Source organism: Loxodonta africana, chromosome 9 (genome assembly GCF_030014295.1).
Source record: "Loxodonta africana isolate mLoxAfr1 chromosome 9, mLoxAfr1.hap2, whole genome shotgun sequence".
Taxonomy (NCBI): Eukaryota; Metazoa; Chordata; class Mammalia; order Proboscidea; family Elephantidae; genus Loxodonta; species Loxodonta africana.
In genome coordinates this window covers 55,215,227-55,231,237 of record NC_087350.1, presented here as the reverse complement: position 1 = coordinate 55,231,237, position 16,011 = coordinate 55,215,227, and the positions used below count along the sequence as shown (strand labels likewise).

Genomic DNA, 16,011 nt, shown 5'->3' with positions numbered 1-16,011 from the left:
TTTAAGAGCATTAGCCTTTTGGTGAGAACAATTGCTTGAAGAGTTGATTGCATTAAGAGCAACATCAGTATTCAATGAAAAAAAAAAAGCACAAGACAAATGATGGTGAGTGGCTTTTCTTGGCTCTTGATGAGTCCTCAGATGTTACTGATGCTACTCAGTTATTGTTTATTCAAGGAATCAATGCTTAGTTTAAAGTGACTGAAAAATTAGCCTCTGTGTGTAATCTGCATAAAATAACTGTGGTTGAGAATAACTTCAAAAAAATTGAGAAAACACAAAAAGAAAGACCAGACTTGCTGGCCTGACAGAGACTGGAGAAACCGTGAGAGAATGGCCCCCAGACATCCTTTCAGCTCAGTAATGAATTCACTCCTGAGGTTCACCCTTCAGCCAAAGATTGGACAGTCCCATAAAACGAGACTAAAGGGGCACACCAACCCAGGGGCAAGGACTAGCAGGCAGGAGGGAACAGGAAAGCTGGTAATAGGGAATCCAAGGTCTAGAAGGGAGAGTGTTGACATGTTGTTAACCAACGTCATAAATCAATATGGGTACTAACCGTTTAATGAGAAACTAGTTTGTTCTGTAAACCTTCATCTAAAGTACAATAAGAAAGAAAACCACCCTCGCCATGGAGCTTGGGAGCTTGGATCTCAAAAAAAGAAAAAATCAAGCATAATCTGGGTGACAATGACACATAAATGCAGGAACTAGGAAACCCTGGTGGTGTAGTGGTTAAGTGGTGTAGTGGTTACGTGCTACAGCTGCTAACCAAGAGATTGGCAGTTCGAATCCACCAGGGGCTCCTTGGAAACTCTATGGGGCAGTTCTACTCTGTCCTATAGGGTCGCTATGAGTTGGAATCAACTCGATGGCAGTGGGTTTTTGTTTTAGCAATAATTGCTACCATTTGTTTCATTTTAGTTATTTCATTTCCTTTTGCCACCACTGTGAAGGAGCTTCAAATGCCTGTCACCATCCATATGGTGTCCTTTCTCCATACACTGAACTAATTAAACCACAACTATCACGTTATTACCCCGACTCAGAGAGGAGCCCATTTTTGAAAGGGGTAAATTTTTTAACATGTCAGTGATTTAATTGTTTCCAAGATATCAAGAAAACACATAGTTAATTGTATGATGCTATTTTCCATTCTTTCTGGTTTACTGCTACATCTAGACAAAGTCCCATTTGAATACAACTTTCTCGGTCATAAGAAAACTAAGTAAAATTTTTGTTATTAACTTTTCAAAAAAAAATTGAGAGAACACTAATCAGTACAATCTGAAGTCGCATCTGCTAAGATAGGTTACAGTCGATAGTGATGAAAATGTGTGGAGTAGACAAAGGCTTAGTTGGACAAATTTGGAAAGATTGTGAAAATGTATAGTTAGTCATTGCATTATTTATCAGCAGGCACTATGCAAAAAATATTTAAATCTATCAGTGTTATCGAACCATTGGTGTCAGTGGTAAACTTCATTCACTTTTGTGGACTGAACCATTGTCAGTTCTGTGAATTTATGTCAGAAATTGCAGCTGAAGAGCCAGACTTGCCCTACCATACAGTAGTTAAATGGTTTAGCAGTACCAAAATTTTAGTGTGATATTTTTGAACACAGGGACAAGATTGAAAATTTTTCTGAATGAGAAAAACCGCCCTCATCCACTGAACACTGAATGGCTTAGAAAATTAGCTTTTGGTGATAATTTTCCTTAATAAGTTCAACCTAAAATTACAAGGCAAAACAGTGTTATATGTGAAACATCTACAGTAAAGTCCTTTCAATGACAACTAATGTTTTTTGAATGACAGGTAATGTTAAGCTGCTATAGACGCTTCCCATGCTGTCAAAAGTTAAAGCAAGGAGAGAGATCTCTGTTCCTGCAGAGAAAGCTGAAGAACAATGCTTCATATAGATGTTATTGTTTGGTTGAGCAGTTCTATGAGGCACACCCTTGAACTCTACAAAGGGCCCTTTGTGTGATAGAACACTCTGACAGAAGATTGAACAGTCACTTCCAGGGCTTTAGCTCTGTTGTTGTTATGTGCCATCAAGCCAGGTCCAACTCATAGTGACCGTATAGGACAGAGTAGAACTGCACCACAGGATTTCCAAGCTCTGTGCCACCAGGGCTTTAGCTCTAGACCATGCATTATCTCTAGGCCAATTTTTCCTGACAATGCTCAGAACCCAAGTCTTAATTTTAGCATCTTTTGTCACCTGGAGAGGATGAGAATTTTCAAAATCATCAAGTGCTAGCTCCTTCTTATTTAGAAGAATGTTCGTTCTGCTGTTGGCGGTGGATTATTCTATAAATGTCAGTTAGATCCTACTGATGATGTTGCTCAGCTCTTCTCTATCTTTGGTGATTTTCTTTCTAGTTGTGATTGTTAGTTGATTCCGAGTCATGGCTGCCCCATGTGTTACAGAGTAGAATTGCTTCATAGGGTTTTCTGGGCTGAACGGTTAAGTGCTCAACTCTTAGCCAAAAGGTTGGCAGCTCAAACCCACCCAGAGGCACCTCAGGAGACAGGCCTGGCAATCTGCTTCCCAATGGTCACAGCCTCGAAAATCCTATGGAGCAGTTTTACTCTGTACACATGGGGCTGCCATGAGTCAGAAGCGACTCAATAGCAACTAACAATAACAACAACGGTCTTAACAGAAGCAGACTGCCAGGCCTTTTCTTCTGCAGTACCACAGGATGGGTTCACACCGCCAGCCTTTAGGTTTGCAGTTGGGCACAAACCGTTTGTGCCACCTAAGAACACATAGTGGTAATAGTAGGGTTTAAACAAGATGAATGGAAGCATGCCTGTAAAACTAAAAACAACAAGAACCTCAACATCTCTTTTTGTAATAACAAAATATACATATTTTGTAGAATGTTTCTAGTTCACCTAAACCTACTCATTTAGTAGGCAAATTGAACACTAATTGAGGGGATTAATCACGAGCAATATATATCCCAACACTAAAAAACATGGTAAATATTTGATGAGTGAGTTGATGAATACTTATTTTTTCCTTTACATATATCCCTTTTGCCATTGTGTGTGTGTGTCCAGGCAGGGTCCACAATCACCAATAAAAAACCACCTGCACACTCAGTGCATGGGAAATGCTTTACTCACATAGAGAAGAGATGGAGCGAGACCAGCTTCACTACTAGGCACCAGTCTCCCATGGCCAGCAAGGTTATCCTTCGTATGGCTGTTGTGGGGCAGATATTCTACGTTCACCCCTCTTGTGGCATAGTATGAGAGACTCTGTTCCTTCATCACGGGGAACAGATATAGAAGTGGGGTTGGACAGGTGCCATGTGATGCCCGTGCATGTACAAGAGACAGAGAAAGCTACTGTGTGCGAAGAACAGAGGGAAGCCTTCTCTGATGAGAAGAAACTGGGAGAGGGAAGGCAACCCAATTCCTAGCCTCCTTATCAGAGAATGTTGTGGGCCCAATGCCTTTACTTAGGCAGCCTGGATGGGAGGCGTAGAGGCAGACCATTTCCCCAACAGTGTGTGTATTCTGAACTAAAAGTCTGAGTGTTTCTCCATATAAATCCACTTTATGCCTCCAAAAGTGTTTCCAAATCATTTATAATATATAGATAACATCACCGTGTATTAACGTTAAATTATCATCCATTTATTCTTTAGCCAACATTACTAGAATTAGATGGCTCAAAACTGTAAGGAGAAAAATAATTTATTTTGGAAGATTGTCCATTTTTGTAAATCTCTAAAAAACTGAAAAATTTAATACATTTTAAATTTATGAAGAATTGTGATTCACTTATTAGTCCATAAACTTAACGGATTAGTCATTGAACCTTTTCTGACTGCCATGCTATCTTAATATGTTTAATTTGTGGAGGGGTATGAAAATTTGGATCCCAATTGTATTCTGGTGATAACAGTGTAGTGGGTTTATGGAGAAAAAAATATTTGTTTAGGTGGCTTTCATATATGCTGGTAAGTTCTTTTTTGGTGTCATGAATAATTCCTTTTTGATTTTCTTCAGTGAGTTTTAAAACTTCCTCGGGAGTCCCACCAAAAATTGCACTATGATAATAGAAATCTCCCTGTCCAAAGGGAATGAAAGCTGCCGATTTGAAATTTCTCTCATAAGGAAAATTGTTAGCATTTTTAAAATACCACCATGCATGGAGTTGAGCTACCGACTTTCCCAGGGTTTCTACTCCAAAGTCATTCTTAAAGATCTGGTTTATAGCCATAACGAAAAGAAAGTTGACTTCATGCTGCATGTGGCTTAAGATGAACACACCTAAATTCTTCATGAATATGAGATTAATGTCTTGCCATGTGTTTTCATAGAATATTGCACGTAGTTTAAATGTCCGAAGAGGACCTAACTCTATGCGAGGTAGCCTGGAAGGCTCATCCATCATGATGTAAAAGATAACATTGTAGCCAGGCACAAAGTGCTTATCGGCAGATCGTATGAACTGTTTCAGGTATTGCTCTTCAAACCTGTGAAACATGACAAAAGCAAAAAAAAAAGTATTTTGCTAAAAATCACCAGGCGAATCCATGCCATTTAAATATGCTGTCTAACGTATGTGTCACCGAAGCTAAAGAACTACCAGTAAAAAAAAAAAAAAGAACTACCAGTAGGTAGAGAGAATTTGGATTCATAGCTTCAATTGTATTGGTTAGTGAAAGACAATGTAGTGAACTAGGGGGCCTGCGAAGAGCCACAGGGTTTTGGAACAACTGTTGTGGAGCAAGGCAAAGAGAGCTGAATGGATATGAATAAACAGGTTCCCAAGTGGCGTTAAGGACTGAGACAAGGTTGGAGAAAATACCCACTATAAATTATTATACAGGACAGCTAGAAATAGAAGTTAGGATTAATTATGAGTAGCTTTTTGGATGTAGAAAGTTCATGGTGCTTATCTACATTTTATTTAAAAAAAAAAAAAGGAGAAATATTAGTAGCACTTACTTTCCAGCAGCAAATACAGCCAAGCCTATGGTAATGTTCAGCCTTTTGTAGTATTTTTCCAGGACCTGTCTATTGTAAGTTCCTTCCCATATGATTGGAGCAAGCCAGTCAGTTGTTGTTATAACATCAGGACGTTTTCTGTTGAACAAACAACAAATCAAGCAGATACCACTTCACAGTGACTGCAGAAGTTTTTGTCCAAGTGACAATAGCTAATGATTATAGAGTACTTACTGTATGGCAGGCACTATATTTCAGTGCTTTAAATAACTCACTTAATCCTTGCAATGTCCTATAAGGTAAGCACTATTATTAGCCCTATTTTTTATATGAGGAAAGTTGCACACAGATTGATTGAATAAATTGCTTAATATCACGCAGCTAATAAATGGCAGAGTCAGGACTCAGGACTCAGCCTGTTTGGCTTTAGAGTTTATTCTTTAATCAATACACCATACTGCCTTTTGAGCCCAAGGGTTCCTTTCTTTGAGTTCTGACAGCCACTTAAACTTAGCTTACCCATTATCTGAACACTTCTCTGATTATTGCCTAAAACAAAGATGGGTGGCACAGTATTACTGCCTCCCTCATGTGTTCCTTTCCCTCCCCTCCTGCATTTTCTTTCTCTCCCTCCCCTTTTCCTAGAGTATACCCTTTTCACCTTCTCCCTAATGCTTTAAGCCCATCCGTGCAACCTGGAATAAAAAAAGATTAGTCCAAAAAGGCAGAAAGGCATTAGATTTGCTTTTAGTAATAAAAAATATGGCAACAGAGGTGGTAGGTAGCATTAGTAAAAAATGGTTTGGGCAGAGGCATGGCATTAAACTACTAAAGCAAATTAAGTCCTTCATTTTGGAAGGAATCAAATACAAAGTGAGAAGCCATTTTGCTATTGGCGATTGCAGGTTTTAATCACAAATTCAAACCCAGACAGGGGTAGGATTTGACAACACTTAATACTGTACTAATAATAGTCATAATAATAATAGCAAATCTTATCTTAATGGCTGGATCCCCATATTAGCAACCTGGCTTGCACCGTTTCATTTTTTCTCTAGATTCATATAATTCTATAGATAATATATGCAAAATATATACATATTCATATACGTATATGGCCCAGAAGGCTACTTCAGTCCAACGGAGAGAAAACAAAGATTAGCCTCTATGATGGTCCCTCAGAGAACTGCCAGACAGGTTAAAACACACGACCACAATTTTTTGGAAAACAAGGTCTTTATTTTTTCCTGTGATCTAATTCTGGACCCATTATTCCTATGATCTATTCCATGTTGATTTAATGACAGTGCTGTTGATAGTGTGTTCTGATATTTGGTAAGGCAAAATCCTCTTACCTTTCTTATTTTTCACACTTTTTTGGATTATTTTGAGATGTTTATTTTTCATAATGATTTTTAAATCACTGACAATTAAAAACCATTAGGATGTGAATTAGAGTTATATGATAGATTGGATTATTGTTCCCAAATTTCTACTCCCGTGTATAAAAGGCCATACCCTTTGCCATGGAACTTTCAGGGTCTTCAGGAGAGTAGGCAGAGTGTGCATCCACTCCTCACTCACTTTGGTCTTGGCCAGGTGACTTACTTTGCCCAATGGAATTTTAGAGAACATGACAAGGGCAGAGCTTTAAAAGTGCTTACATAGCTTGGCTTCTTCCCTTGTACTTCGGCCATTTGCCAACGGAAGATCATGTCCTGGGTGGCTGCTAGCTGAAGAATGGGAAGATACGTTGAGCAAATCTAAACCTAACCTACCGTCTGGAGTCTAAGCTCAGCCAGTCTCAGTCAAGCTCAGCAGAACCACAGATGATCAGTGAGTGAGGAAAAAAGGCTCACTGTTGTAAGCCCCTGAGTTTTCGGGGGTGGTTGTCATGAAGCATTATCACGGCAATTCCTGACTAAAACAAATTAAGTTTACATATGACCTTGGGAGAATTGATGTTATGACATTGTTTTCCCATACAAGGGCATGGTGTGACTTTTCATTTGTCCAGATATGATTTTATGTCTTTTGGTGGGATTTTTTAGTTTTATTCACACACGTGCTTTGCCTTTCTTACTAAATTTTTCTACAGTATTTTAGTTTTGGTTCCCATATTTCAGTCCTAGGCACATGCCTAGAATAAACTATTAATTTTTTTTCCTTTTTTTTTTTAATTAACTTTTATTGAGCTTCAAGTGAACGTTTACAAATCAAGTCAGACTGTCACATATAAGTTTATATACACCTTACTCCGTTCTCCCACTTGCTCTCCCCCTAATGAGTCAGCCCTTCCAGTCTCTCCTTTCGTGACAATTTTTGCCAGCTTCCAACTCTCTCTATCCTCCCATCCCCCCTCCAGACAGGAGATGCCAACACAGTCTCAAGTGTCCACCTGATATCATTAGCTCACTCTTCATCAGCATCTCTCTCCTACCCACTGTCCAGTCCCTTTCATGTCTGATGAGTTGTCTTCGGGGATGGTTCCTGTCCTGTGCCAACAGAAGGTTTGGGGACCATGACCGCCGGGATTCCTCTAGTCTCAGTCAGACCATTAAGTCTGGTCTTTTTATGAGAATTTGGGGTCTGCATCCCACTGATCTCCTGCTCCCTCAGGGGTTCTCTGATGTGCTCCCTGCCAGGGCAGTCATCGGTTGTAGCCAGGCACCATCTAGTTCTTCTGGTCTCAGGATGATGTAAGTCTCTAGTTCATGTGGCCCTTTCTGTCTCTTGGGCTCTTAGTTATCGTGTGACCTTGGTGTTCTTCATTCTCCTTTGATCCAGGTGGGTTGAGACCAATTGATGCATCTTAGATGGCTGCTTGTTAGCATTTAAGACCCCAGACGCCACATTTCAAAGTGGGATGCAGAATGTTTTCATAATAGAATTATTTTGCCAATTGACTTAGAAGTCCCCTTAAGCAATAGTCCCCAAACCCCCGCCGTTGCTCCGCTGACCTTTGAAGCATTCAGTTTATCCCGGAAACTTCTTTGCTTTTGGTCCAGTCCAGTCCAGTTGAGCTGACCTTCCATGTATTGAGTATTGTCCTTCCCTTCACCTAAAGCAATTCTTATCTACTAATTAATCAGTAAAAAACCCTCTCCCACCCTCTCTCCCTCCCCCCCTCGTAACCACAAAAGTATGTGTTCTTCTCAGTTTATACTGTTTCTCAAGATCTTATAATAGTGGTCTTATACAATATTTGTCCTTTTGCCTCTAATTTCGCTCAGCATAATGTCTTCCAGGTTCCTCCATGTTATGAAAGGTTTCACAGATTCGTCACTGTTCTTTATTGATGCGTAGTATTCCATTGTGTGAATATACCACAATTTATTTAACCATTCATCCGTTGATGGACACCTTGGTTGCTTCCAGCTTTTTGCTATTGTAAACAGAGCTGCAATAAACATGGGTGTGCATATATCTGTTGGTGTAAAGGCTCTTATTTCTCTAGGGTATATTCCGAGGAGTGGGATTTCTGGGTTGTATGGTAGTTCTATTTCTAACTGTTTAAGAAAATGCCAAATAGATTTCCAAAGTGGTTGTACCATTTTACATTCCCACCAGCAGTGTATAAGAGTTCCAATCTCTCCGCAGCCTCTCCAACATTTATTATTTTGTGTTTTTTGGATTAATGCCAGCCTTATTGGAGTGATATGGAATGTCATCGTAGTTTTAATTTGCATTTCTCTAATGGCTAATGATCGAGAGCATTTTCTCATGTATCTGTTAGCTGCCTGAATATCTTCTTTAGTGAAGTGTGTGTTCATATCCTTTGCCCACTTCTTGATTGGGTTGTTTGTCTTTTTGTGGTTGAGTTTTGACAGAATCATATAGATTTTAGAGATCAGGTGCTGGTCGGAGATGTCATAGCTGAAAATTCTTTCCCAGTCTGTAGGTGTTCTTTTTACTCTTTTGGTGAAGTCTTTAGATGAGCATAGGTGTTTGATTTTAGGAGCTCCTAGTTATCTGGTTTCTCTTTGTAAACTATTAATTCAAAAAATAATTTATTTTATATTGCTATTTACCCAATTCTCTTATTAATTCTAGTAGTCTTTCTTTCTTCTTTTTTGGTTTTAGGTTTTTAAAGTACACACTGGCACAATGAGATCGTTTTCTCTTTCATTTGCTAAAGTTTATACCATCTGTTCAATCTTGTATTATTTCGTATGATCTCCATGGAAGAGTAAAATAATACTAGCGGTAGTGAGCATCCTTGTCTAGTTCCTAATTTTAATTAAAATAGTTTTAATCTTTTGCTAGTTAGGATATTTGCTTTTGGCATCTGAGATTCCTATTGTTGAAAAGTAAATAGTACTGCTAATCCCACTATGGTTTGTCGCCTACATTCATAACTGAAGGGAGTACATACTAAATTTTGGCTAGTAAAAATATTTTTTTTCCATCCAAGTTCATAGATACCCCCTGAATTGCAACCACATATAGAGGTGGCATGTCAGATCAGTGGGGAAAGAGGGACTATTCAATAATCAGAGCTGCAAAACAGTGTTATCCACATAAGCAAAGATGAAATTGGATTCCTGCCTAAAAAAAAAATCAATTCCAGATGGATTAAGGATTTATATGTCAAAAATAAAACTTTAAAACTCTTTGAAGCAAGTGTGAGTGAACGTAATTTAGACTTCATGATATGAAAATATTTCTTAAGCAAGACACGAAATTTTTGACTACGAAAAGAAAGATTCCTGAAGTTTATGTATTAATATGTTTCGTTTATCAAAAAATGCCTTAAGGATCTGACTGAGACTAGAGGAATCCCGGCGGTCATGGTCCCCAAACCTTCTGTTGGCACAGGACAGGAACCATCCCCGAAGACAACTCATCAGACATGAAAGGGACTGGTCAGTGGGTAAGAGAGAGATGCTGATGAAGAGTGAGCTAATTATATCAGGTGGACACTTGAGAGTGTGTTGGCATCTCTTGTCTGGAGGGGCGATGGGAGGATAGAGAGAGAGGGAAGCTGGCAAAATTGTCACGAAAGGAGAGACTGAAAGGGCTGACTCAATAGGCGGAGAGCAAGTGGGAGTACGGAGTAAGATGTATATAAACTTATATGTGACAGACTGATTGGATTTGTAAACGTTCACTTGGAGCTTAATAAAAGTTAATAAAAAAAAATGCCTTAAGGAAAGAAAGAGAAGTTGCAAATTATGAGAAGATGTTTGTAATACACACAACTGGCAAAGGATTAGTATCAAGAATATATTTTATAAATCACAGATAAAGCACAAATTCAACAGAAATAAGCAAAAAAAAAAAAATAGGAACAGACATTTTATTGAAGAGGAATCACATATGGCTAACAAACACATGAGGGAATGTTCCACTTATTTAGTGATTAAAGAAATGCAAAAGACCACAAAGAGATACTTTCCAAAAATTGCCATTCTACTGGTAATACCCGCAACCCTGGTGGTCTAGTGGTTAAGTGCTACAGCTGCTAAACAAAAGGCCGGCAGTTTGAATCCACCAGCCGCTCCTTGGAAACTCTGTGAGGCAGGTCTGCTCTGTCTTCTAGGTTGCTATGAGTTGGAATGGACTCGATGGTAGCAGGTTTGTTTTTTTTTTTTTTCGGTTTATTGGTGTCTTAGTTATCTAGTGCTGCCATAACAGAAATATCACAAGTGAATGGCTTTAACAAAGAGAAATTTATTTTCTCACAGTCTAGTAGGTTACAAGCCCAAATTCAGGGCATCGGCTCTAGTGAAAAGCTTTCTGTCTCTGTTGGCTCTGGAGGAAGGTCCTTTTCCCCAATCTTCCCCTGGTCAAGGAGCTTCTCAGGCGCAGGGACCACAGGTCCAAGGATGCACTCTGCTCCTGGCACTGCTTTCTTGGTGGTATGAGGTCCCCAACTCTCTGCTTGCCTCCCTTTCCTTTTATCTCTTGAGAGATAAAAGGTGGTGCAGGACACACCCCAGGGAAATCCCGTTTACTTTGGATCAGGGAGCTGACCTGAGTAAGGGTGGTGTTACAGTCCCACCCTAATCCTCTCAAGGTAAAATTAGAATCACAAAATGGAGGACAAACACACATGGCCTAACCAAGTTGATACATACATTTTTGGGGGGACATAATTCAATCCATGGCAATTGGTAATACTAAGTGTCAAAGAACATGTACATCAGCCATATTTATCTACTTTGCAGGTGGTAATTTAAACTGTAATTTACCCACTTTGGGAAAAAATAGTGGTAATTTACCAGTATTCACAGGTTGACCATTCACAAACCCAACCGCCCAGCCATTCCACTTCTACCCAGAGACATGTGTAAGAATATTCATAGCAGACTGCTTGTAATAGCAAAACCCTAGAAACGATTCAAGTGCCCATTAGCAGGGCAGTGGATGAATGAATAAGTTGGTGTTTCCATGGTTGATTATTATGCATATGTCAAAATGTATCACAGTGATACACAGAATTGGATGAATTTGGGGCATCTATTTTTTACCCTTAGGGTCGCCATGAGTCAGAATCAACTCAATGGCACTGGGTTTTTGTTTTGTTTTGTTTTTTTACTATTAAGGGGAAAATAAGAACCCCAGAAAATTTCATACAGCATGATATCCTCTTTATAAAGTTATAAACAATGAAAATTTAACAATAGACTTTTTCAGAATACTTATAAAATGTGGTAAAATTATACAAAAAAGAAAGCAAGGGGGTGACGAACCAGGATTCAGCATTGCAGTTAATTTCGGGGTGGAAGGGGATTGGAAAGGACAAAAAGCTAGACGTTAAGGTTACTGAAGACTGTAATTTTAGTTTCATCAAAAGGGAAAAAAAAAAAAAAACGCGAGGCCAAGTGCATGAACCTTCCACTGGGCTTGGGCTGGGTGTGTGTCGCCTAGCAGCCCCACAGCTCCTTCCTCTCTTGGCTGGGTGCTGGGGTAGCAGCAGGAGACTGGAGTGGTTCCTGGCACCTAGACCGGCATGGATGGGTGCAGGGAGCGAGGAGGGAGGCGATCATGTACTACAAGGTGTTCACTATGTAGCTGGATCAGAGGATGGAGCCGCTGACCCAGGGTAAACAGCTTAAGGAGAACCAAGTGGGATCCCTGTGCGAAAAAGCTAGGGAAATTTAAATGAAAGAATCAAATAGCCAAGAGGTTTGCTGTTACCTTCTGTGGAGATGTTCATAGTCAATTCCATGATTTTATGGAACTCTTTAGCATTTGTGGAAAATCATCAGATACAAACTATGTATGCATCGGGTGACTGTGTAGACAGAGATTATTATTCGGTGGAGATAGTGACTCTCCTTGTGAGGTTAACTGTGCATTATCCAGAACATATTACAATATTGAGAGGAAACCACAAAAACGGACAAATTACCCAAGTACATGATTTTTTTTGATGAATGTCTGTGAAAGTATGGAAATACCAATATTTCTGTTTGATCATCTTCCCCTTACAGCCTTCGTAGATGGACAGATGTTCTGCCTCTGTAGTGTGGTGGCCTCTCTCCACCCATAGGTACTCTGGATCGTACAGGAGTCCTGGATTGTATATGAGAAGTTTCACATGAGGGCCCAATGTGTGATCTGTTAAAATCAGATCCAGATGGTTGTGGTGGATGGGATTATTTCTTCACGTGGTACTTGCCACACATTTGGACAAGACATTTCTGAAACATTTAACCATGTCAGTGGTCTCGCACTAGTATCTCGCACTCACTAACTTGTAATGGGTTTGGTTGGCATTTTCAGTGCACTCAATTACTTTTATCACTGTGAGAAGCAGGCTGCTATCATGGAATTAGATAACACTTTAAAATATTCCTTCCTTCAGTTAACCTAGTGCCTCACAGTGGAGAGCTTCATGTTGCCAGGTGCACCCCAGACTTCTTGTTAGTTGCAGTTGAGTGGGCTCAGACTCATGCGACCCCATGTGAAACAGAAAAAAAGTTTCCTGGTCCTGGGCCGTCTTTGTGGTCACTGCTATGTTTGAGTTCATCGTTGCAGCTATTGTGTAGTGCCTTCCACCTAGGTGGTTTCTTTTCCACCACTATATCAGACAGTGTTCTGTTGTGAGCCATAAGGTTTTAATTGGCTAATTTATGAAGTAGATTGGCAGGTTTTCTTCCTAGTCTGTCTTAGTCTGGAAGCTCTGGTGAAACCTGTCCACCATGGTGACCCTTCTGGTATAGTAAAACCTGTGAAAGCCAGAATCTGTTTAAGGCGGAAAACCGGTCAGAGAAAGAAAACTCAAATATTTTCCACTAATAGAGAGCAACGGAAAAGTGTTAAGATTGCAACCTGGCAAAGGCTGAAAGTTTGCAAGGCACAGATAAACAAGGTAGTCTCGTGGAGTTCTGGCTCTCACGGGCTTCACCATTTTTAAAATACTGGTGGCACCCCAGACTACTTTCTATACATTGCTCCTAGGAGCAACTTGCCTTTGTATGTGGAAGTATACCTGGCATATATATATATATATAATAACAAAAAACAACAGTAATCTTTGTTTTCTGTAACAAATTGGAATCTGCCTTGGCAATAAACTACATCATGGACCGAAATTATGTGTCATGCTAATGATGAGCATTTAGTGGTTTGAGACTGAAATTCAGTATAACGCTGTGCCCTAGATTAGTCAGTCTAACATTTTGCCAACTGTATTTGTAATAACCAATTTTTTTCTGGTCTATTCAAGCAAAAAAGGTAACTAAATCTTTCATCTCCTTTTGCACTTTTTTGACATTTTATCAATAGTGTTTAACTGGCATGATTGAATAGAGTAGGAGTTTTATTTGTAAGGTTAATTCATAAAATAACTTCTGCTTAATCTATTACCTTTTATTTTGTTGCGATGTATAATTAACTGAAGAAAAGATTCTTTTTGGGAGTATGTTGTCGTAACACTTAAAGAGATTTTCCTTTATGTAAACTAAATTACTGTTTTATGTTTGTTTGCATGTTTCTTTATATTTGTTATGATGGTGCTTGTTGCATCCTCTTTGGTGTACTGAGCAAACAAACTTTTCATTAAAAAAAATCAACAAACAAGCGAACAAACAAATAATATAGGTGGATTTTGCATGTATGTATGATGCACGTGTGTCATTAACCCAGGATTATTATTCTAATTTTGTATACCTGAGGTCCATTAAAAATATAAATATGAAAGAACTTATGGAAGATGAAATGCAAATGAACAGTAAACATATAAAGATGCTGAAACTCAATAATAATTACAGAAATGCTAATTGAATTGAGATATTTTAACTAATACTTTACCAACAATAAAATGTTTGATATTACTGAAGATCAAATAAACAAAAAATATATATTATTAAAGTTTATCCACTTAGATGAGAAAATAAAATGATGCAATTATTAAAGAGCAGTTTAGCAACCTGAATCAAAATTTAAAATGTCTGTATCCTTTTAACTAATGACTCCACTCTAAAAATTTATCCTAGAGATAAATTTAATGACAGTGTAAAAAATACGTGTACAGGGACATCATTGACTTATTACTTACAGTGACCTCCAACTGTAAACACTACAAAGCCCATAGTGAGTTGGTTAAATAAATTATGGTATACAACCATAAAATAGAATACTACATAACCATTAAAAAGAATGAGGTTCCCCCCTAAGTGTTAATGCCAAAATAAAGAGGGATTATTAATGGTATGTTCAGCCTGCTTTCAAAGAGATTCTTTCTTTTCCCTAATAAAACCAGGAATGTTAGGATAGAGTATGACAGCTTTCTTATTACCACCTTTAATGGCCTGAATCTTGATAAATAGACTCTAGATTTACATATAAAGGCCTTAAAAATAAGAACTCTAAGTCCTGGAAACCTCTCAGGATAGCTACAGTCTGGTGATGGAAAAAAAAAAAAAAAAACTACCCCTTTAAGTTGAGTTGTACTATTAATATTATTTTGTGAGCAGAATTTGTTGTCTTACTTAGGATTAAACCAGTCTGAGAGTCGAAGTTCTACTTGATCATTCCTGAATACAAAGAGAAAATCAAGTTATTAAGAGTAATGCATACATTCAACAAATATTTGTTGAGCACCACTAATATGATAGGCATGTTTGGTGGAGGTTCTATAACTAACATTTAGACCTAGCCCCTGCCTTCAGGAAGCGTATAGTCTAGCAGAAAAGGTGATATTAAATAGACAATTGAAGTACACAGTGATAAGTGCTAATAGGGAAAAACAAAGCTCTATGGGAATATATAATGGGGCATCCAACCTAAATTTGGGGTCAAAGGAAGCAATTTGGAAAAGAAATATGTAAACTGAATCTGGAAGGATAAGGGCTAGTTCAGGAAAGGGATGTGGACTGATGAGGTCATGACCAAAGGCATGAAGGCAAGAAAGAGTATGGTTGTTGGGAGGAAGATATTTTAAAAATTAACAGAGCAGATAAGAGAGTGTGTATTCAGACAAAAAAAAAAAAAAAATGCAGATTTAATTAATTCATTTATCAAACATTATTGGCTTACTATGTGACAGGTGGAGCCCTGGTGGCAGAGTGGTTGAAAGTTATGGCTGCTAACCAAAAAGTTGGCTGTTTGAATCCACCAGCCACTCTTTAGAAACTATGTGGGGCAGTTCTACTCTGTCCTATAAGGTTGCTATTAGTTGAGATCAACTTGATGGCAACAGGTTTTGTTTTTTGGTTTTACGTGATAGATACTTTGTTATGTGTTGAAGAAAGGAGTTGAAGTAGGGGTCCAGAGTTCATTTTTTATTTTCATTTAAATATACAATCCATCTAAAGTTTACACTTTTAAGTATTTAATTAACAATGTTATTAGGTAACTCCCCTTTTATAATCTTGGGGTATATGCTAAATAAGAAAAATAATAATAAGTAAGAAGAATAAGTAATTTGCACTTCTGCAAAAGTGGGGTAGTCCTAATTTTCTCTAGTTCTCCACTAAGTATAGGTAAAATCCCTGGACATAATACACAAGGCAAACATAATAAGACTCTGAAAGCTGGAGAGAAGAAGCCAGACCAGCTAGGAACCTTGGGAACCAAGG

The 16,011-nt window shown here is 38.5% G+C and overlaps 1 protein-coding gene and 1 pseudogene across 1 annotated transcript; one reads left to right on the top strand and one right to left on the bottom strand.

The window, feature by feature from the left end:
* Positions 1–3,305: 3,305 nt before the first annotated feature.
* LOC100655907 (N-acetyllactosaminide alpha-1,3-galactosyltransferase-like 1) lies at positions 3,306–4,607 on the bottom strand. The gene has a single exon (XM_023544975.2). The coding sequence runs from the start codon at positions 4,515–4,517 to the stop codon at positions 3,837–3,839; it is 681 nt and encodes a 226-aa protein (XP_023400743.1). The 5' UTR covers positions 4,518–4,607; the 3' UTR covers positions 3,306–3,836.
* Positions 4,608–10,584: 5,977 nt separating this feature from the next.
* Positions 10,585–13,735, top strand: LOC104845653 (serine/threonine-protein phosphatase 2A catalytic subunit beta isoform-like; annotated as a pseudogene).
* The last annotated feature ends 2,276 nt before the right edge of the window (positions 13,736–16,011 follow it).